Below are 22,089 nucleotides of genomic sequence, written 5' to 3'. Positions count from 1 at the left end.
ATTTGCAACTCTATTTGATTTTTAGAGGCTCTAAATTTTACAACCTCGGCCTCGTTCACTTCGCGGATTCGAGTTTTCAATTCGAGCTGAGATGTGACATTTTCTAAGAGCTTTTTACTGTAGCAGAAATAGTTAGATGTGACATTTTCTGAGAGCTTTTTACTGTAGAAACCTAAAATTAAAAACTCAAATCGGTGAAATGAACGAAGCCCTCATAATTTTGTAGAGTTCTAAAATTTGCAACATTTATTTGATTTTTTAGAGATTCTAAAACTTGCAACCTCATAATTTTGTAGAGTTCTAAAACTTACAATTCTATTTGATTTTTTAGAGATTCTAAAACTTACAATCTCATAATTTTTGACTGAATTCAAAAATTTACAACCTGTATGTTTAAAACATAAATCTAGCTAACAATGACAGATGAGCTTCTTGTCTTGAGAAACGGGTAGACAAAATATAGATGAGTAAATGACAAATTTTCTACCTTTTTTTTTTTTTTTTTGATAATTCTCTCTACACACGTTCACTTGCACAAAGTCCTTTTTTTTTTTTTTTTTTGTTACGTCCCCTCACCTGCACACACACTTTTATTTTTTCTTTTTCGTTCCTTTCTCTCACTTCTCTTCTGCACACACGTTGCACCCACACAAGCTTTTTTTTCTTTTTTTTGTTTTTTTTTCTCTCCCCCTTCTGCACACACACGCACCAAGTCCTCCTTTTTTCCTTTTTTTTTTTTCACGTTTCCTGTATGCCTATATGTAGGCATTTTTGAAGCAACCCACGTCATTTTTTTATTATTTAAATAAGATTAATTATTTTTTTTTGAGAGATTATCTCTACCTTATTTTTTATCCAACTCCTCACTAACACATTTTACTCATTCTCCACACACCTGGAAGTTTTCCAACCTCCCACGTGTAGTTTTTTTTTTTTTTTTTTTTCCGCTTAACAAATATACCATGAAGTACGTTTGGTATGTTTGGTATGAAGTCTACTAAGTATGTGTTTTATTAATCAAAAGTCATTCGTTTGAATCCATATAGCAAACGGGCTCAAAAAAAGAGTTCCTTTTTAGTTCTAAACAAACTATAGTCTAAGCATGAAGTTCATTACGCCTTTTCAAGAAATTCTGTAAGCAATTATCCAAAAGAGGGTAAAAAACTTTGGCAGTACTAAATATGGCAGTAACAACAGACACAAACCAAAAATTAAAAGAGGCAAAATTTGAATTCTCTTGAAAAACTTATACTGTGATAATCGAATTTGAGAATAAAATTTCGTCTCTTATTCATTACATTGGACATTCAAAATATATCTTTGGGAGAAAGGCCTCTACAGTGGAACAAACATATATAAACAGAAAATAATGACAAGAATATATATATATATATATTTCTAATATTTCATGTATTTACATATTCACGAATCACCAGGAAGTGGGAGAAGTGTGTTTCTTTTGGTGGCCGCTATGCATCCAAGAAAAATATGAACATAATATATTTCCAATTGCAACATGAAGAGAGAATTTTCACTAAGAATCCCTCCATCTTCATTCTTTTTCTGGATGGAGAAAGGTGCAGAAAACATACCCACGGGATAAAATTAACTGCCACACGTATGGGATAAAGAATTCCTCTGGATGACTCTCTTGTTCATATGTGAAGCGTAATTGAGTAAACATATGAACACAAGGGATTGTCAAGATTCTTATAACAAATAAATAAATAAATAAATAATAAAAAATAAATAAATCTAGAAAAGCATGCTAAAAGACCAGACTGAATAGTATGCAATCCTTCTCTTACCTTCATCCCTTCACTCCGCCAAGATCGACAGTTAACAATTATTACTTGGAGGACTTTCTCTACTGACCATTCTCCATCCACCCTCTGCGCATCCATGCGACTATTGAAAAAATCCAATACCTACAGACAATTGAATTACTTTATTTCAAACTGCACTAAGAAATTTAGCCTGAGACCTTCCAATTGAAAAAATTAAAGACTTTCTATCTTAACAGAGATTTTTCTTATGCTCCGATTTACAATGGGAGAGAGTAAACAACAATTTTGTAATAAAATAATCCGATACATACGGTGTAGATGTTTTCCAGGAGCTCAGTGAACCGTGGATGGCTTTTAAAAGGCTGGAAAACTTCCTGCCTGTGCATTATTGCGTATACAACCTGCAAATTGCAAAAAGTAGAGCTCCTCAGAAAAGATAAAAGGTGATAACGTGAATACATTTATGAGAATCTCATAAGAAAACTAAACCATATGATGGTACCTCAGGATTTCGCGGCAAAGCATAAGTAAGAATTGCATTTAGTATTTCAAGGACAAGTCTCAGAAAATCTGTATATATATGCATCTCCGTTGACTGCCAATAGAAAAAAACTAGCTTAGTAGACACAATTAAGCATCTAATGGAATTCAAATGGATTAATATTAAGTATTTTAGGGGGGGAAAACCCCGTAAATACACGGTCTTGCTAATTACCGTATCATCAGAAAGGCCATTTAGTGTACCTAAGTTGAACATATTGGAATAGTAAAACTCCCTGGATCTTTTAATTTAAGAGGCAACTTATTTTGTAGAATGGCACTGCATTCTTCTGTCAATATGACTGTTCCATGTTCTTCCAACTTTCTTTTGTTGGACAAGATTTCCTTCAAGAATTTAGCATAGTTGGGCATCTGTGACAAAGCTTCACCAAAAGGAATGTTAATTTGTAATTTTTTAAAAATTTCTAAAAACTTAGAAAATTGCTTATCTAGCTTGTCTTGCTTGAGCCTTTGTGGGTATGGAAGAGGAGGCATGTATTTTTCAGCTGTTAAGTCAGAATTTACCACCCTTTTTCCCTTAGCTTTCTTATTCAAATTCAACCTTTCCTCTTGAGTGGTTGTTGCTTTCTTCTCTTCATTGAGGGTTGAGTCCTCTTGTATGTTGGACTTGGCCACCTTTGTATTTGGCTCAACCAATTGTTTCCCACTTCTCAATGCTATGGCCTTAACTTGCTCCTTGGGGTTATTTTCGGTGTTGCTCAGGAGGGAGCCTTGTGTACGCCCTGAAACCAGGTTTCCAAGTTGCCCTATTTGAACTTCTAGATTCTGAATTGAGGCTTCTTGATTTTGAAATCTTGTTTCAGCCGTGCTCAAGAACTTAGCCATCATATCCTCCAAATTTGATTTCTTCTCTTGACGTGGGAATCCGGGAGGTGGTTGCTTCTGTTGGTCACTGAATCGAATTCGGATATGGAAGCGTGGGTGGGGCCAAAGCTTTGTGTTTAGAAAACCAATGTCTTCCACGTCAATTTCTAGAATCCACGAAGATGTGTGTGTGGGCACACATGAGACAAAATGGGTTACAATAAACACTCAAATTTCTACAAACACCAACGCATGCACGATGTGGAATTTTTTGGAGAAAACTTTTTCCTCTCACTCTATAGAGAAATTTCGGCCACCTCTAAAATTAGGGCAAAAATTCATTTCAAAAATTGTCTCAAAAATTGTATCCATAATTTTCTACTATTATCTTATTTATAGAGTAGAAGTCAAACTTCTAAAAAAAGAATCCAATCTCTATCTCCAAGATAAAGCTTGTTAATTATCTCCTATTTGAATTTGAAACAAAAATTCTCCCCTCTATCCTTCTTATGGCCGGCCAAACCTAAGGGGATTTTATCCGTAAGCGCCAATATCAGATAAGGAAGGAAGAGAAAAATTATCTTTTATCCTGTAGTCTAATTTTGACTCAAATTCAAATTCCAATTTAAGTCAAACTTAAATTAATTTGAATTCTAAATTTAACAACTTATTAGATAAATTTAAATAGATAAATCTAGATGTATTCAAATTCAAATTTAAATAATCACATTATTTAAATAATAATTAATTCTTCATTAATTATTTTTGAGCGTTTAATCTTAGAATTCTGTAATTCTAAAATTTCCATTATGTCCTTTGTGTCTGGTAGAATTACTAGGACGAAACGAGGACTAATAGACCTATAATCCCGAACTCCAATAAAATTAATAATCAATTAAACACTTTAATTAATTAATTAATTCTATTAATTTCAATAGTTACTCCACTATAAACTTGGAATTACACTCTCGAAATTATAGACATAAATTACTTCTAAACTGTGAAGTGTCCATTTGATATAGTCATTGCATATAAATCAATCCTCCATAAATAATTCATAATTAGAGCTAGGTAAAATCCGTTGACATCTCTAATTAAATCTTTATCCTTAAGTACCATTGATTCTCTAATGGACAGTGATTCATAAAACACATTCATGAATCGGAACTCCTACTGGTCCAAGTACCGAATCAACCCTCAAGAGAATCTACTTCTTTCTTAAGGAGGAATGGATTCCATCTCGTGTAATAACTTTAATTAAATTCATTATGAACATTATTTTTTTATTATTATCCTTAAACATTAACCTCTCATATATAACACTTATATACAATGTTTTAGGTTACATAAATAATCACGAAATTTTCATTGATATTAATAAAATATTCACAAATATATACACATAAAATGATGAATAAACTCTTTTATTAAATAAATAATAAATATCCTATTACATCTTATGCTTCTAGAATACCATTCCCAACAATCTCCCACTTGTCCTAAAGCAGGTAGAATATCTCTCAAATCCTGAAACTTTCTAGGTATCTATGACTGATCTATATGTGGAACAACTTCCATATCAGTTAAGAATTTTTAGAGTCAGGTTGCTTTCTTTTGCTGCTTCACAAGCTGCTACACATTAACTCTTAATGATAGAATTAGCAATCACACTTTGTCAACAACCTTTCTTGTCATAACTCATAGTCAAAGTCTATGTATCCCGTGAAAGACAACTCTTTCACTAACTAAACTATCTTATAGTTTCTTATTTTCCTCATACACTTAAGGATGCACTACACGGCTACCCAATGATCAAATCTTGAGTTCAACTGACAACGACTGACCACTCCCACTAAATATTAGATATTTGGGCTTATAAAGAATATGAACATCTTCTTTTCTTTCATTTGAAACATCTTGGTTTTGATCAAATCCATAAGACTTAATAGCCTTATCAAATCGAATGTTCCATGATCTAGAAGCCTGCTTCAATCCATAAATGAACCTCTACAGCTTGCAGACTTTCTGCTCATGGCCTTCCTCTATGTAACCCTCTGGCTGATCTATATAGATGGTTTCCTCAAGCTAACCATTCAGAAAAGCTGTCTTGACATCTTATGCTTCTAGGACACCATTCCTAATAGCTTCACATTATTTTGATTCCAAGCAAAGTTCGGGTGATTTCTCCATCCCGGATTATAGGTGTTGTTATACGGGTTGTTTTGCCTTCAAAAATTTGATACAAAGTGTGCCTGCTCAGAGAGTGAACTAGATGAGATTTGGTTACCTGCTTGGCATTCATGGTTCAGGTGACTGCCTCCACAAAAATCACATGTGATTGATATTGGGAGTTGCCATCTTCTTATTGAGAGCCGCCATTTGTGCCGCCAAAGATGTGATGGCGTCTACACTATGTAAACCCGCAGCCCTCCTTGCAGAGAGTCTCTCGGAAGGCCATTGATAAGAATTTGTAGCCATTTCATCTAGTAACTCATAGGCTTGTTTATGTGTTTTTCTCATGATTGTCCGCATAAATCATATTGCGGATTATGGCAGTAGAACCATTATAAAATGTTTGTACCTGAAGCCATATTGGCAGCCCATGGTGAGGACACTTTCTCAGTACATCTTTAAAGCATTCTCGTGCCTCATAGAGTGATTCATTCTCTACCTGTAAAAACATTGTAATTTCGTTTTGCAATTTTGCTGTTTTTGCAGGTGGAAAGTACTTACCTAGAAATTTTTCTGCCATTTGCTCCCATGTGATGATGGATCCTGAAGGTAAAGAGATTAACCAACTTTTTTTATTTATCCTTCAATGAGAATGGAAAAAGCCTCAGACGAATGGCATCTTCTGACACTCCATCGTGCTTAAAAGTATCAAAAATTTCCAAAAAATTTGCCAAGTGAACATTGGGATCTTCTTGTGATAAACCTTCAAATTGTACCGAGTGTTGAATCATTTGAATGATAGCCGGTTTGATCTCAAAATTATTTGCTTGAATTGCCGGTCTCCTTATGCTAGATTCAGCTCCTTCCATTGATGGCATGGCATAATCTCTTATTGGTCTGTTTTCATCTCCATTGACATCGTCCTCCATCACATTAGCAGGTGCGGCTGCCATTCTCCTCAAATGATGGGCTGTTCGCTCAATTTCAGGATCAAATTCTTCAAGTATCTCCCCACTAGTACGTGTCATGCACTAGAGAAGAAAAAAAATTGAAAAATAAAAAACTAAAAACAGTGAATAAAAGTTCTCAAATTAACGGGTTAAATCACAATAAGGAGACGTTTGGTTCATGGATTAGAATCATGTGATTAGAACCATTTTCGATTTACGTGTACTTTTTGTGAGAGAAAACACTACAGCGAACTATGAACCATGATTCAAATCATGGTTTGAATCTTCCAACTAAACATCCCCTAAGTGTAAATTTCTAACTCAATCTCCGGTAACGGCGCTAAAAACTTGATGCAATAAAATTCACACTAGCAAGTGCACCAATCGTTCAAGTAATAAAATGATGAGTAAGCTATCGTTTCCCAACGATGATTGATAAAATTCACAAATAAAGTAATTAAACCGACTTTGTTATTCGAGATTGCAAAATTTGGGAGTAATGTGAATTAAAACTAAATAAAGATTAAAATTTAGAAAACTATAACGATGCAAGATTTAAGAAAGAATTCAATGAGAGAAAACGTTAGAGAGTTGATTTCTCCTACACAAATTCATCCATAAGTTCAAAAGAATGAATTTCAATTATTATTAACCATAAGATGGTAGAATTCCCTAATGTTTAATTATCCATATTTCGGGTCTAATCAACTATCACATATATTCTTAACTTCAAATATCCTTATTTCAAGTCTATTCTAGATTAATTCAATATGAGATGCCTTAGAATTTGTGAAATCCTTTTTCGGTTAAATCTCCCTCTCGGTTACAATTTAAACTGACCACATGAATTTTCTTGAATCCCTATTCGGTTACTCCTCGTCCACTCATGGCATGTTCTATATTTTACTTGACTATTATTCACATCCAAGATTCAATTCACAATTTAATGTTTCATATCACATAACTTCTCTATCCGAAACATCATTATGATCAATTCCCAAATTAAATAAATGAAAAGCCCTAAGAACAATAGAACATACTCTTCACAGAAAAATAATAAATTGTAACTCATTCAAATTGAAACTCAGAAACCATAGGTTCGGATCCATCAATCTCTAACTAAAAGTATTAAACAGTAACTAAATTAAATAAAACAAATAAAAGTCTGGAAGACATTACCATAGAAAATCTGAAAGAAGAAAAGAAGAACAAAGGGTAACTCCCTAATGGCCGAACGTTTTCCACCAAGAATCAGCCTTTCCTTCTCAGCAATCCCTCTGGGTCAATCTCCAAAAGCTCTGGCTGAATCCCAATTGAAAAGCCCTGGGTTAATCTCTGCTTTTCTCTCCTTTTTTCCTCTGGAATATCTCCAAAAGCTCCTTGTTTCCCTTTGGAATTCCAACCAAAACTCTCTGTTTCCCTCTGGAATTCCAGCCAAAACTCTCTATTTCCCTCTAGAATTCCAGCAAAAACTCTTTGGAATATCCAGCCAAAAATCCCCCTGGAATATCCCAGTAAACACAACTCTATTTCCCTCTGGAATTCCAGCCAAAACTCTCTGTTTCCCTCTAAAATTCCAGCGAAAAACCCCCCTGGAATATCCCAGTAAACACCCTCTGGAATATCCCAGTAAAACACAACTTTATTTCCCTTTGGAATTCCAGCCAAAACTCTTTGTTTCCCTCTGGAATTCCAGCCAAAAACCCCCCTAGAATATCCTAGTAAACACCCTCTGGAATATCCCAGTAAAACACAACTCTCCTTTCCAGTTCCTGGAATTTCCTTTTAAAATCGATTCTCTCTGCCCCAAATCTCTCTCTCCCAGCCACTCTCTCCCTCAGCCCAGATCTTCCTCCTGTTTCCATCTTCAAACTCTCGGTTAGATAGGCTTTTTTCCACTTTAGTCACAACTCCTTATCTTCTCCAAGGCAGCCCCAAGTCCAGCGTGTCATCTCAGGAAGCACAAAACCGTGGAGGCTTTGAGGAATGAAACACAATGTCGTATTGGCTGGGAATAATGTCCTCCGTGTGTGGGCTTCACTCGGCTGAAACTTTGGCTTTTAATTGTGGGCTTTTCTGGACCTAAGCTGACAGATTACTTGTGGCTTCTCAATTTTGGGCTTATATGGCGTGGGCTGAAATTTGGGCCTTTTAATTGTGGGTTTCAAGATTGACGGATTACTTAAGCTTATACACATCATGCAGAATTAGATTAAAAAGACATCAATTTGTCGATGTAATATCTTAAAACTAGCTAATATTAAACTTGCAATAGCTTAATAAATCGGTATAAAACCAACTAATCACACACAACAAATTCATGTTAAACTGAACATTATGGTTTCGTCACATGTTCCTTCATTGAAGGAAGATAACAGATTTTCTTCCCATGGCTACTTTGTAGGTTTCTGCGTTGGGTTTCGGGTGCGCAGGACTCTCCGGAATTCTAAAAACGTTCCTTTGTCTCATGAAGCTGGATGTCATATTATAAAGGAAGCTTATAATAGGGGTATAACCTTCTTTGATACAGCGGATATATATGGAGCAAATGACAATGAGGTCATGATTGGCAAGGTACTATAGTTGTTTTCCATAAGCATAAGCTTGTGATTAAGCAGAAACAATGTAATTCAACATGGAATTTAACAAAGATCATTGTTTTCAGAGTACAATTTTTTATGCATAAAATATTTGCTCCGATAAAAATATTTGTATTCTAAAATATTGACAAAGAGAGGTACTTCTCTTGACATTTCAGGCTCTAAAGCAGCTTCCGCGAAGCAAAGTCTAGTTAGCAACAAAGTTTGGTATTACTATGGCCGGGGATTTTCAATTTGGTGTGAAGGATACCCCTGAATATGTGAGGGCATGCTGCGAAGCTAGCCTTAAGCGCCTAGATGTCAAGTACATTGACTTGTACTATCAACATCGTGTGGATACTTTGGTACCTATAGAGGATACTATAATGACCTTGTGAAAATTTTTGGACCTTTTGGATGTACATTAAACAGATTTTTGGTCTCTCCTGGGGCTTCACTTAAACTTGATTTCTGTTTTCTTTGAAATGCTTGTATTTGACAGATGGGGGAGCTGAAGAAGCTGGTAGAGGAAGGAAAAATCAAATACATTCGGCTATCAGAAGCAAGTGTGGACACAATAAGATGAGCTCATAGAGTTCATCCCATCACTGCCCTGCAAATGGAATACTCTTTATGGACTCGAGAAATCGAAGATGAAATAATTCCATTGTGCCGGTTAGTTGCTAAAAGTTTATCCATGATTCGTGCCTGATTGAAATCAGAACTTTAACTCACAAATCTTTTGGAACTATTCTTGCCTCCATTCACAGTGAATTTGGCGTTGGAACAGTAGCATATAGCCCCCTCGGCCACGGGTTCTTTGGTGGGAAGGCAACTGTGGAAAGCTTGCCTATTGGGAGTTTACTGGTACGTGACAACGTGTACATACTAATAGAGGTTCAAGATTTCTGTTTCTGCAGCCATTTAGGATTTCGTAGAGAAAATGGAAAAATAATGCAAGTTATTGAGTATTTACATAACTTGCACTTTTTTCAATACAGTACCAAATTTTAGCATTTTAGTAAGAATATTACTCTCTAATGTAATGCTATTTTTGGTGTTAAATTTTGATACATGCAGCAACCAAGTACAACATATTCTAAATTTTTGCATTTGCTTACTATTGGTTGTTGTATTTACTTTTCATTTAATCATTATAATATTATCCCTCTCAAATTATTTTAAGATTGAAAGTTCACTTTTACAAGTTTCAATGCTCAATCACTATAAGAAAAGGTATATATGAACACTTGAAATGGCACTATAGATTGCAGCATAAAGAATAACATATCAAATATACCATTTTCAGCACCGGATATAGCATTGACACGGCCATTTGCATTGGAGATCGTGCCATTTGCATTGGAGATCGTCTAACTTGTGTACAAGTTCATATATGAAACATGTGTTAATGTCTTCGGTATAGTGTGGGCATCCAAGGTTCATAGATGAAAATGTAGAGAAGAACAAAGTTATATATGCGCGGCTCGCTAACCTTGCTGCAAAGCATGCCTGCACTCCTGCTCAATTAGCTCTTGCATGGCTTCTTCACCAGGGTGAAGATATACTCCCTATTCCTGGTAATATATGTACTTAGGCCTTCGCGGATTTGAGTTTTCAATTCGAGTTGAAATGTGATTTTATGTAAGAGTTTTAAACGGTAACAAAAAAAAGTTAGATGTAACTTTTATATGAGCTTTTAACTGTAACAAAACTGGAATTGAAAACTCGAATCGGTGAAATAAACGAGACCTTAATGCATTTGCTATTCTCTCTTTTGCACTTATAGTTCACTGTTTTGCATGATCTTTTCATATATATATATACATATATTTTTGTCCAGTATAATGTATTGGTTTAGAGTTTTATGTTACTTTTCACTGTTGATGTTTAATTTACAGGGACAACAAAAATTGAAAATCTAGATGCCAATATTGGATCATTGGCAGTGAAGCTATCAAAAGAGGATGTGAAAGCAATCAGTGCAGCTGTGCCCACACATGAAGTGGCTGGAGAAAGAGAGCACTCCTCTACGTCTAAATATGCCTGGAATTTTGCTAATACTCCACCAAAATAGTTGCCAACTAAAGAAGTAAATTAAGAATATAAGAAATGAACTAAAAATACTCATTTTCTTGTTTCTCGCAAGTCCTGTTGATGCATGATGGAAATGAGTAGAAATTTATGCTTCAAATAGTTGTGCCTTACCACTTTTTTTCCTCTCGCTAAAGGGCTAAAAGCACTACCTATTTTGTACTAATACATATTTAATTAGGAGATTTTTTTCGGTACGCTAACATATCGGTAGTTTAAGTGTTCTGTCTGTTGGATATGTATAAAATCACATAAAAGTCAAAAAGTACGTAGATTTAACGATTAAAAAAATCTAACTTACTGATACGCTAAACGTACTAGAAAATCTCTTTATAATTAGTGTTCAACACGAATTTGATACCAAAATTAAGAAAAATGCCCTTTTAGTGCCTCACCTATTCCACCTCTTCCTTAAAGAGAAGCAGAATTCCAAGAGAGAAAAAAAAAAGGAAAAAGAAAAAAAAAAAGAAAAGAGATAAATTAATTTTTTCAATTAAGAATGCTATAGAGTCACGAGTCATGATTTCTATGTGACCAGAAAACCCCCATCTGATCAAATGTTCTTATGATTCAGAATCCAATCCCGTAAAGAGAAATCTACTTCTACTTGTGGTAACAAAATATTACACAATAATTATGTTTTGTGGCCATGTTTTTCTGTTCATGAGATGAGCCACTTGTCAATTAAACCTCATCATGTGGCGTAAATCACACACTAATTAGAGAAAGCCACATGTATCACGAAGATTCGGACCTGTTCCAGAATAATGTAAGAGGATTTAATTTTTTTTCTTTTTTTTTTGTCCCTGTAGAAATTATAATTAGCACATAAAATCTTGGATGTTTTTATACAATTATTCAATAGGGTCCTATATTACCAATAGTACATATTCTTAAACATAAAATTTAATTAGAATCGCATCAAAATATAAAATGTAAAAGCATGTAAAGGTGCTATAACATTTGACAATATACAACAGAATCCTACCGGTAAGGCATGTTTCTCATAAAATTCTCAAATTAAAATCTTGTACAAAACTCTCCTCAAAAGCATATAGCTATCAATCATCATAATCATCTTTAAACTTCTACTCCTAACCAAAAAGTGCGTTTAAAATTGATTTTTACTTATTTTTTAAAGTGTTTTTGCATAATTTTTAAGACACGAAAATAAAAATAGTCTTCAAACCGTGTTTATTTATTAAATATTTTGAAAATAAAAAATAATGAGAATAATTTTTATGAAAGAATTAGAAAACAGTTAAAAGTTTTTTTTTTTTATTTCTTAGTACTTATCAATAATATTATAATATATTAATTAGTAATTATAACCAAACACAATATCACTTTTTTATTACATTCAAAATAATCTCTTAAAAAATCAACTAAACACAATTTTAAAATCCATTTTAAAATAATTTTTAAAATAATCTCATTTTTATTTTCGTATTAAAAATAGAAAAAAAAACGTTATCTAAAGTTTTCTAAAATTTAAAAGTCTTACACGCAACAAAATTTAACCTCATAACATGAAACGCTTTTATCTAGAACGTTCTATCAGTTATTGCCCCTTACATAACCCCACAAGTGGAAACAAATCTGGCCTCACAAACAATGATAAGCACATCTGGTAAACTGAGGGTCCACGTTAGTCAAAAACTTACTGTGTCAAAACAAAAGAACCCACTCGACGTGGTGCAAAAAATATCCAATCACTCTTTCCCAACTCTACTATATATATATATATATATATATAACCTCATCATTAATATTCTCATCGATACAAACGAGAGAAATTTCAAACTTTACGAAGTTGTGTTACTAGAATCTTTCTTTTTTGTCGACGTTTTTTGTGCTTGCTTCTGTTGTCTGCTTCTTTAAGAGATTGCTAAGGTTGTTGAGTGTTTTATTGAGGTTTGAAAAATAAAGTAAAATGGCTGGACCGGCTGTCATGCAATATTCTGTCGTAACAAGCTCTTTTGTTTGTGCTGCGAACGGGATTAAAAAAGCAAATAAACAGTTTCTTCCCTCTCTAAATTTGCCTAGGTTGCGCAGGATTAATACGCCTTTGAGAGTTCGTTGCATGACCCAGGTAACTTTGTCATATGTAATATACACTCAAATATATATATATATATATATATATATATTGTGACAATAATCTAGAATAACTAAATTTCTTATATGTTTTCAATATCAGTATTACATTTATTATGTTATGTACCTTATTGTTATATGCTAAGGTGCAAAACATTATCCTATATGTGTGTGGGGTTCAAACTGAAGGATGGTAATATTTTTTATTTACTAATAACTGTGAAAATAGTAATATTATTCCGTAATAAATAAGTTTCTTGTTGTTACACACAATATTATTGCAGCAGGACAAATAAATATTATAAATGCAATACCTAAGGTATTGGATTTAAACATTTTGACGAGTGTAAACAATATATGCTTGAGCTGAAAAGTGATCTAGAGGAGATACGGTGTAAACTATTTGAGGGTTGAATTGCAGGATGGTGAGCAGAAGGAGCAGCCAACGCCGGTGCCAAACTCGCCACCGCAGCCAACTCCGGCCCCTTCTCGTCCAACACCTAAGGTAGTGATCTTATTTTTGTTGGGTTTAAAAATTTTTAGATTTTTACCAAAATATGTTTTTTAGTCGAATAACTTTCTATCCACTGTTTGATGAAATTAACGTACAATATTGGTTCTTTGTTTGGTTGCAGGTAAGCACCAAATTTTCCGATATTTTGGCGTTCAGCGGGCCAGCGCCGGAGAGGATAAACGGAAGGCTGGCAATGGTGGGATTCGTTGCCGCGATGGCGGTGGAGCTATCCAAGGGTCAGGACGTGTTTGCACAGATAAGCAACGGTGGGATCTCATGGTTTGTTGGAACAAGCATAGTGTTAACGTTGGCTTCTCTAGTGCCATTGTTCAAAGGGGTGAGTGTGGAGTCCAAGTCAAGTGGGGTCATGACTTCGGACGCTGAGCTCTGGAATGGTAGATTTGCAATGCTTGGCTTGGTTGCTCTGGCCTTCACTGAGTACGTTAAGGGTGGGACCCTTGTGTAATGTCTAGGCCTCTTTTTGTGTCTTGTATTTTTCGGCTTGGAAAGCTAGTGCACTGCAAGAGCTTGCAGTTATGCAATCCTAATTTCCTAATAAAATTTATAGGTTTCAAATAGTAACCAAAAACCAATGCAGATTATGATTTATGTACGTAGTATCCTTGGGTTTCGATATGGAAGAAATACCCACACAAAAAAAAAAAAAAATATATATATATATATATATCATTATCTGTTGACGCTATAATTTTGTGAGACTTTGAAATGAGCACTTCAGAATTATATCATATTAAAAAGGAAAAAAAAACGAAATAACTTAATGGAATTTGACGGTTCGGTCTAACTTAAAGATAGCATGGTACATCTATAGTGTGGGGATGAAGATAATCTTCATGGATATTCTCTCTCTAAGAGTAACATACAAGGAAATTTGAATAGATATACCATGAACTCTATTGGTATATGGGTTTTTCATGGATTTAAATTCATAATGGATTTTTTATTAATTTAAATTTATAATTTTAATTTTGCTAGGTGTTTTTTTAATCAAAGCCATTGGTTTGAAACTTTAAATCCATATAGCAAACGGGTCTAAAAAGAGAGTTGCTTTTTAGTTCTTAACAAACTAAAGTCTTCCCAAGCGCTATCATTGAAGGTCTCTCTCTAAATATATATATATTAGGGAATTTTTTTGAAAGAGCGAACGATAAGCATGAAGTTCATTACGCCTTTTTCAAGAAATTCTGTAAGCAATTATCCAAAAGAGGGTAAAAAACTTTGGCAGTACTAAATATGGCGGCAACAACAGACACAAACCAAAAATCAAGAGGCAAAATTTGAATTCTTTTGAAAAATTTATACTGTGATAATCGAATTTGAGAATAACATTTCGTCTCTTATTCATTACATTGGACATTCAAAATATATCTTTGGGAGAAAGGCCTCTACAGTGATACAAAACATATATAAACAGAAAAGAATGACAAGAATATATATATATATATATATATATTTCTAATATTTCATGTATTTACATATTCACGAATCACCAGGAAGTGGGAGAAGTGTGTTTCTTTTGGTGGCCGCTATGCGTCCAAGAAAACCGCACGCTCCAACTCACCATTCACTTGACCGTTGGGAAACATTCCATAATCATTTTGTCTCTGCAGATACAAAAAGAAGTGTTTTATTCAAATGATAATCATATAAAAAGGCAAAAGAAAATAGTCAAATAACTCATATATATTACAAAACTTTTCTTTGAGAAAACCAATGCAACATTATATCAGCATATGAAAATAGTCAAAGGATATTTTTCAACCAAAGATTTAGATTCTTACTTCTGGAGGTGAATCAGCCGGAAACAAATTTATGGCTCCTGGATTGAAACTGAGAGCACTGAAGGACATAAGAAAACAAACGAAATGGATAAGATCATCTTAATAGGAGATAATAGTGACAGCACTAACGTAGATGGAAAATCAACAAAATTGTATGACAAAAAATATGAACATAATATATATCCAATTGCAACATGAAGAGAGAATTTTAACTAAGAATCCCTCCATCTTCATTCTTTTTCTGGATGGAGAAAGGTGCAGAAAACATACCCGCGGGATAAAATTAGCTGCCACACGTATGGGATAAAGAATTCCTCTGGATGACTCTCTTGTTCATATGTGAAGCGTAATTGAGTGAACATCTGAAAACAAGGGATTGTCAAGATTCTTATAACAAATAAATAAATAAATCTAGAAAAGCATGCTAAAAGACCAGGCTGAATAGTATGCAATCCTTCTCTTACCTTCATCCCTTCACCCCGCCAAGATCGACAGTTAACAATTATTACTTGGAGGACTTTCTCTACTGACCATTCTCCATCCACCCTCTGTGCATCCATGCGACTATTGAAAAAATCCAATACCTACAGACAATTGAATTACTTTATTTCAAACTGCACTAAGAAATTTAGCCTGAGACCTTCCAATTGAAAAAATTAAAGACTTTCTATCTTAACAGAGATTTTTCTTATGCTCCGATTTACAATGGGAGAGAGTAAACAACAATTTTGTAATAAAATAATCCGATACATACGGTGTAGATGTTTTCCAGGAGCTCAGTGAACCGTGGATGGCTTTTAAAAGGCTGGAAAACTTCCTGCCTGTGCATTATTGCGTATACAACCTGCAAATTGCAAAAAGTAGAGCTCCTCAGAAAAGATAAAAGGTGATAACGTGAATACATTTATGAGAATCTCATAAGAAAACTAAACCATATGATGGTACCTCAGGATTTCGCGGCAAAGCATAAGTAAGAATTGCATTTAGTATTTCAAGGACAAGTCTCAGAAAATCTGTATATATATGCATCTCTGTTGACTGCCAATAGAAAAAAACTAGCTTAGTAGACACAATTAAGCATCTAATGGAATTCAAATGGATTAATATTAAGTATTTTAGGGAGGGGGGAAACCCCATAAATACACGGTCTATGCTAATTACCGTATCATCAGAAAGGCCACTTTCGTCTACTGAGTTTCCTTTTGCTAAATGCATATTATTATCTCGTATCTCTGCCAATTTAGTGTACCTAAGTTGAACATATCAAGATGCAAATGTTTCAGGAAAAGGGAAAAAAAATGTGATCTAAAGTAAACCTATAAAGTGTTAAAGATCTAGTAAAATACAAGGCTTAATCTTCAGAGCAGGACATACTTCCGTGATAGCATATCAAAAAGGCTGACCAGTCTCTGTGATGCATATGAGCTCAGGCGGTGAACATGGGGTGCCATGTTTGCCAAAGTTGCCAAACAAGTAGTATGGAGATAAACATCCTGTTATAATTCAATAACTGAAAAATGAAAACTAGAAAACGTTTGCAAAACACGTGGATAAAATCTCATCCATGGAAACATTTTTAGCCAAGTACTTCAAAAAACTAAAGTGGTATTAAGGAAAAGAGCCAATGCATCAACAAATGTAATAAGCTTGTTCAGACAAACAAACAAACTTAGTAGCTTTCTCAAACTCAAACCATCCCCCCGTTTCAAACCAAAAGGCAAAAAGCTTCAAAACCCTTGTGGGAACATGGGTTACCTTCAATCAGGCAAGTTTCATCTGAGACATTTCCAAGCCAAAACTAATACCACCAACATCAAATTCAGTGTCCACTAACATACCCCTATGTTTGTAACATTAATATAGAAAGTAATATGCAAAAGCAGGTAAATTCTTAGTATAAAAGTGTGGCTGATTAAATCTTAAGTTACAAAAGCAAACTGATATGGCACTCATAAATCACTTAAAAAACCCTAGCACAATAGATGAAAGAACATGGATGCTTCGAGTCATACCCGCAGCTTTGACAGGTTATATTGCACGGTCCTTATCAAGATTATAACCATCAAGGAACCAAGGGACGTCTGATGGAGGAGACGTTCTTTATACCAGGGAACACTTGGAAGTATCTGTCCATGTGTAAAACTTATCAATACCATCCGCGCATTAAAAGTCATACATTAGCTTTCAGAGGAAGTCATACCAATTTGTGAATGCTTGCATTAAAGGAGGAATCTTGACTGAGCATGAGAAGTATAATCAACAACATGTAAATTTGATTAGACGACCTCTTAGGAGCATTGTATAGAGCTTCCAGAATGGGCATCAACTGTCAGTTTCATCATTAAAACTCAGATAAGAATTTGGCTGCTGTATGGCCAACCCAGAGAGACTAGCTACAAAACTCCAAAATGTAAGATATTAAGGACCCGTTAATTTCATATATTCAAACTCAAATTATTGATTCTTGTACAACGTTTTCCTCTCACAAAAAATTTGAATTTTAAACGTCAAAATCAAGAATCATGGTTTGAGTATACCTTCCAAACGGGCCCTAAGTTCCTTAGTCATTAAGTCACACGATTTCTTAATATGATATCCTATGAGAGAAACATGTCAATCTCTTCCTTATTTATGAAAAGAATTTGTTGTTGCTGCATACCAATGTATCCAAATCAGTTCGCACTAAGACATATTCCAGAAAGTCTGAGTTGCCTTGCAGTAACGAGTAGAGCAACAGTACAGCAGCCTCATCAGCCAAGCACCTGCAGAGCCAGAAACTGTTATGATGTACCAGACCAACAAAATAAGGATAAAGAACAAGCCCGTCATTTGAAAATCTTAAAAAACACAAATTCATAAAAAATAATCCCATCGGTGCAGTATATGCGAATTCAGCCAATAAACAGAGGTAGCAAAAAAACAGCATGAAAAAACTTACACTCCAAGAGTATCAAAAAGAGAAGCGAAAGGCAACCTCAAAACTGGACCATTGTGTGCATTCCCTTCAGTATCTAAACGATCAACTGCAAGTAAAGGGTAAAAGGTTTACCCTCATCATCTTAAAAAACAATAAATAATAAATGAACAAATAAATAAACACCAGAAGAGAGGTAAATACAATAAAGGAATATCATACATTCAACATCCATTGTATTCTCTACGACTTTGCAGTAAGGATTGTCAGAAAAACACATAGTTAGCTTCAAATTGGAATCTGAAGCAGCAGTGCCATCACTTTTGTCTGTTATGAACTCATCCCCCAACACGCATTTACGATAATGAATAAGAATAAGCAGTACATGGAGACTGCAGTCCGCCAATGGACCTTTTGAGCCTTCACCACTTGAACTGACCAGATAATTGAATGGTAACAATACAATATTTGCTGCAAGTCAAACATTTAAAAGAACTAGCAGAATCAGTTAACAAGCTTCAAATTTGTGTAAAATCTAAAGAATCAACCTTTGCAAGGTTGATGATGAAATTAAAGGTACATATCCAATTTAGTCTAAAAAATTATTACCACTGGAATAACAATTCTTTTTTCTTCCTTTTTTGGGTTTATTAAATAGCTGGAATAACCCTCAAATTGACTAAAAACGTACCAGCTGCAGAACTGACTTTTTGTAGAACACCAGGCTGACTTCCCTCAGAAAATATCGAGTACGATGCAGTGTTGAAGGGAGGGTGCGTGATGTAATTGACTAGAAGTCTGCACACAACTGAGATAACCAACGAGCTTTCCTGAAGATTGGAGTAATGGTGTGAGAAATAATGATAGAAACAGATCTGTAGATTTTGTATCGGACAGTAAAATCAAATTGTTATTCAGTAACCTGAGCCATTGCCGCATCAATAAAGGGGTTCACATCTTTCAGTCCAGGAGATGGCCCAGAAAGAAGTTGAGTTGACATTGCTATCAGCATGAAGTTAAGCAGCTCCAAATGGAGGACGTATGTATTGGGACTTGAGACAAAGAAAATACAGAATCAGGAAGAAAGTAGCTATAATCACAATCATATAAACAGCTGAATACTCCAGGATGTACCTTACATCTATTGAACCAATGAAGCGAAGCACAGCATGCACAAGAAAATCTTGTATCGTCAAACCTGCAAAATAACAATAGGAGTGACAATGAGAAAAATAAGGCTTATGACAAATAGTAGAAAGAAGGTCAAACCAAAACCCAACTATACCAGGAAAAATGACATAAAGATAGAAGCAAGCCAATCCAACAAGTACATGGTAGATAGATTTCATCATAGAAGAGTCATTTTTTGATATCCGGGATTATAGCTAGATGCTAAGTTATACAGGCTAAGAGGCTTGTTTTATTATTATTATTTTCTTTTTTTTTGGTGGGAAAAGAAAATCAAAGAAACAAAGGGAAAAATATATGTACGGTATGCAGCCAAGAAGTCTTTACATAACAAGTAAATTACCTTGCGTAACATCTGTTGGTGTTGGTTCAGCTTCATCTAGGAATAGATGCAACTCCTCAATCTTGTCCGTTTTGGCATTTTCTATTAAGTACTTTAGGAAGATTGATGAGATGTACAATGCATTAAGAGCCTTTCCATAAACAACGGATGGTGCACCAGAAGTTGAAATACACTCTTGCAAACACCATGCCAAATGGATGAAAATCTTTGCAAGATTCCTGGTGTTATAGTTATTCCGCACTGCACAAGGAAGAAAGGAAACTGAATAACAAAAACAACAAACTAAAATAGAAAACTGGGTAACATGGCATTGCTATGAAAGCTGTTAGAAGTTATAATGTTAAAAAATTACAAAACAAGGAGAATGTTCATGTCACTCAGATTTGTTTACATAAAATCAGGAGTTCTCCCAGAAATAAACAATGCAAATTTCTAACTCATATGGGAGTTTTGGGTTTCTCTATATCTGGCGAGCAGCAATGGCATCAGCATTGACCAAATAAATTATTTTAAGTATCTGGGAAATACTATATTTTTAGGTAACATTGAAAGTCTTTGTGGGATTTAATTTCTGAAATCTCGAGTATACCCCAAATGCTGGTTGGAGATTTACGTTCTCTTGAGTTATCTTCAGGACTATCAACCCAAAAATAAAATAAAATAAAATCTGTTCAAGAAAATTTGCAGGAATATCTTAAGGAAAAAAAAAAGTGCCTCTATCCAATTACCAAGTTTTAAGTTTTTCATTTCCAAAGTTGACATTAAGTCCCATAATGGGGATAGAAACCTAATTTAGTAATTTAGTTGCACTGTTTCCTCACAGAGGTTTAGGATGGAACTTCGGAATTTCAAGACAGATTCTAATAACAAGAACACTAAGGATACGCTCAACTTTTGGAACTTTTATTACGCAACTAAAAAGTATATGTAATAAGTTAATTACCACCAAATGAATTATCCTAATTCCCAAAGTTGTAACTTCCAAAATTCAATCTTTCCGCACATTTCAATCCACAAGAAATGTCACTTCAGTTTTCAAATTCCACCAATTACGAAAACTATTAGCTTATATACAATTTTGAAAATTAATAAATTACCATGTTCAACAGGATCGCAATGAAAACAAGAAATTCAGACCAGAACTCGGCAAATTCCTTCAACGACTCGCAAGAAAACGCCAAATTACTCACACGAATTGAAATTCCAAAATGTCGGGTTTTCCTAGCTCAATTCGTCAAGATCAAAGCCTAAAAGAAAAGGAAAAAAGGGAAATTTCGCGCAGAGAGATTTGAGAAACGAACCGAAAAGCTCGCAGGCTTGGCGAACGCGGTGGGACGGCCATTGGAGATTGAGGGGGAGCTCGAGAAGCTTCTGCCAGAAATCGGAGGAGATTGGGAAGGACTTCTCGCCGACAAAGGTGGCGATCAGGTACTCCGCCGTGTCCTGCGGTCGCGCGCCGCTCCAGCGAGGGGTCGAAGGCACGGCCCCCATTGGTCAAGGTCGGAGCGTTGACTGACTCGGTCAATGCGGTGAGTCGACTCTGATCGGAGGCCGAGGATCCGCGAGCGAGGAACGAACGAAACAGTCGATTGAAGGAGTGAATCTTCACGTAAACGGCATTGGAGAGGGAAATCTAGAGAGAGAAAGAGATGGGGAATTCGGATCGGGTATGGAAAGGAGAGAGAAATTGAAGCTGAAACTGAAGTGTGAGCTCGTGAAGCACACCTATAGAGAGATAGAGAGAACGAGAGGGAGCTTCTTCTATACGAAGGCTTTTCTTCTCTTCAGCCACTTTTAGAGAAACAAGAGAGAGAGAGAGAGAGAGGAATTTTCTTAAAATTTTGGGTTTTTGGAATTTACGTCATTACATGACTTATGACGGAACTGCCCTCTGGCTTCTTTTTTTTTCGTTAAATTATTTTGTCTTCTAATTATACCTAAAATTCACAATTCAATCACTAATTTTTAAAATGTCTTCATCAAACTGTTAATTGAGAGTTCATTTAGTTTATTAATTTAAGTTAAGATGTGACTTTATGTGAGAATTTTTTATTATAGTAAAAAAATTAAATGTGACTGTTTCTGAAAATTTTTTACTGTAATAAAATTTAAATTAATGAAATGAACGAGACATAAGTTGTTAAAATTTTTCTATTAAAATTAAAAAAATATATTATGAGTAATTTCTTACTTTTAATCATTAAATTTAATAAAAAATTATATATTCGGTATATTTTTTTAATCTGATCAAATTTTAATCAAATCTAATTATAAAAAACTAATC

At 34.7% G+C, this 22,089-nt stretch overlaps 3 protein-coding genes, 1 non-coding gene and 1 pseudogene across 6 annotated transcripts; 3 read left to right on the top strand and 2 right to left on the bottom strand.

The window, feature by feature from the left end:
* Positions 1-1,370: 1,370 nt before the first annotated feature.
* Positions 1,371-8,182, bottom strand: LOC21396502 (dymeclin). Of its 3 annotated transcripts, XR_002903231.1 has the most exons (7): positions 7,454-8,182; positions 5,886-6,355; positions 5,440-5,733; positions 2,290-2,382; positions 2,099-2,188; positions 1,809-1,928; positions 1,371-1,650 (listed from the first exon to the last, which is right to left on the bottom strand). XR_002903231.1 is itself a non-coding variant. In XM_024173062.1 (6 exons), the coding sequence occupies exons 2-6, from the start codon at positions 5,452-5,454 to the stop codon at positions 1,606-1,608; spliced, it is 363 nt and encodes a 120-aa protein (XP_024028830.1). In that variant the 5' UTR covers positions 5,455-6,355; positions 7,454-8,182; the 3' UTR covers positions 1,371-1,605. The 3 variants fall into 3 exon arrangements, 2 of the variants coding, with proteins under 2 accessions (XP_024028830.1, XP_024028829.1); XM_024173062.1 differs by having other exon boundaries at positions 5,440-6,355; XM_024173061.1 differs by lacking the exons at positions 5,440-5,733; positions 5,886-6,355; positions 7,454-8,182 and having other exon boundaries at positions 2,290-3,233.
* LOC112093821 lies at positions 5,750-5,855 on the top strand. The gene has a single exon (XR_002903233.1). It is a non-coding gene; the product is annotated as a small nucleolar RNA R71 (small nucleolar RNA).
* Positions 8,183-8,270: 88 nt separating the features above from the next.
* Positions 8,271-10,930, top strand: LOC21396501 (annotated as a pseudogene).
* A 1,798-nt stretch (positions 10,931-12,728) lies between these two features.
* Positions 12,729-14,151, top strand: LOC21396500 (early light-induced protein 1, chloroplastic). The gene is made up of 3 exons (XM_010109408.2): positions 12,729-13,039; positions 13,466-13,549; positions 13,680-14,151. The coding sequence occupies exons 1-3, from the start codon at positions 12,881-12,883 to the stop codon at positions 14,022-14,024; spliced, it is 588 nt and encodes a 195-aa protein (XP_010107710.1). The 5' UTR covers positions 12,729-12,880; the 3' UTR covers positions 14,025-14,151.
* Positions 14,152-14,919: 768 nt separating this feature from the next.
* Positions 14,920-21,603, bottom strand: LOC21396499 (dymeclin). Its single transcript, XM_010109407.2, has 18 exons — positions 21,107-21,603; positions 19,806-20,045; positions 19,409-19,472; positions 19,197-19,326; positions 18,966-19,104; positions 18,497-18,745; positions 18,299-18,383; positions 18,020-18,122; positions 17,561-17,686; positions 17,373-17,486; positions 16,735-16,853; positions 16,522-16,609; positions 16,306-16,398; positions 16,115-16,204; positions 15,825-15,944; positions 15,631-15,722; positions 15,361-15,418; positions 14,920-15,183 (listed from the first exon to the last, which is right to left on the bottom strand). Exons 1-18 carry the CDS (start codon positions 21,294-21,296, stop codon positions 15,106-15,108), a joined length of 2,178 nt encoding a protein of 725 aa, XP_010107709.1. The 5' UTR covers positions 21,297-21,603; the 3' UTR covers positions 14,920-15,105.
* Between the last annotated feature and the right edge of the window lie 486 nt (positions 21,604-22,089).

This window comes from Morus notabilis, unplaced genomic scaffold (assembly GCF_000414095.1).
Source record: "Morus notabilis unplaced genomic scaffold, ASM41409v2 Scaffold1383, whole genome shotgun sequence".
Lineage (NCBI taxonomy): Eukaryota > Viridiplantae > Streptophyta > Magnoliopsida > Rosales > Moraceae > Morus > Morus notabilis.
The sequence above is the reverse complement of the archived record's forward strand: the minus strand, read 5'-3'. Positions and strand labels throughout refer to the sequence as shown.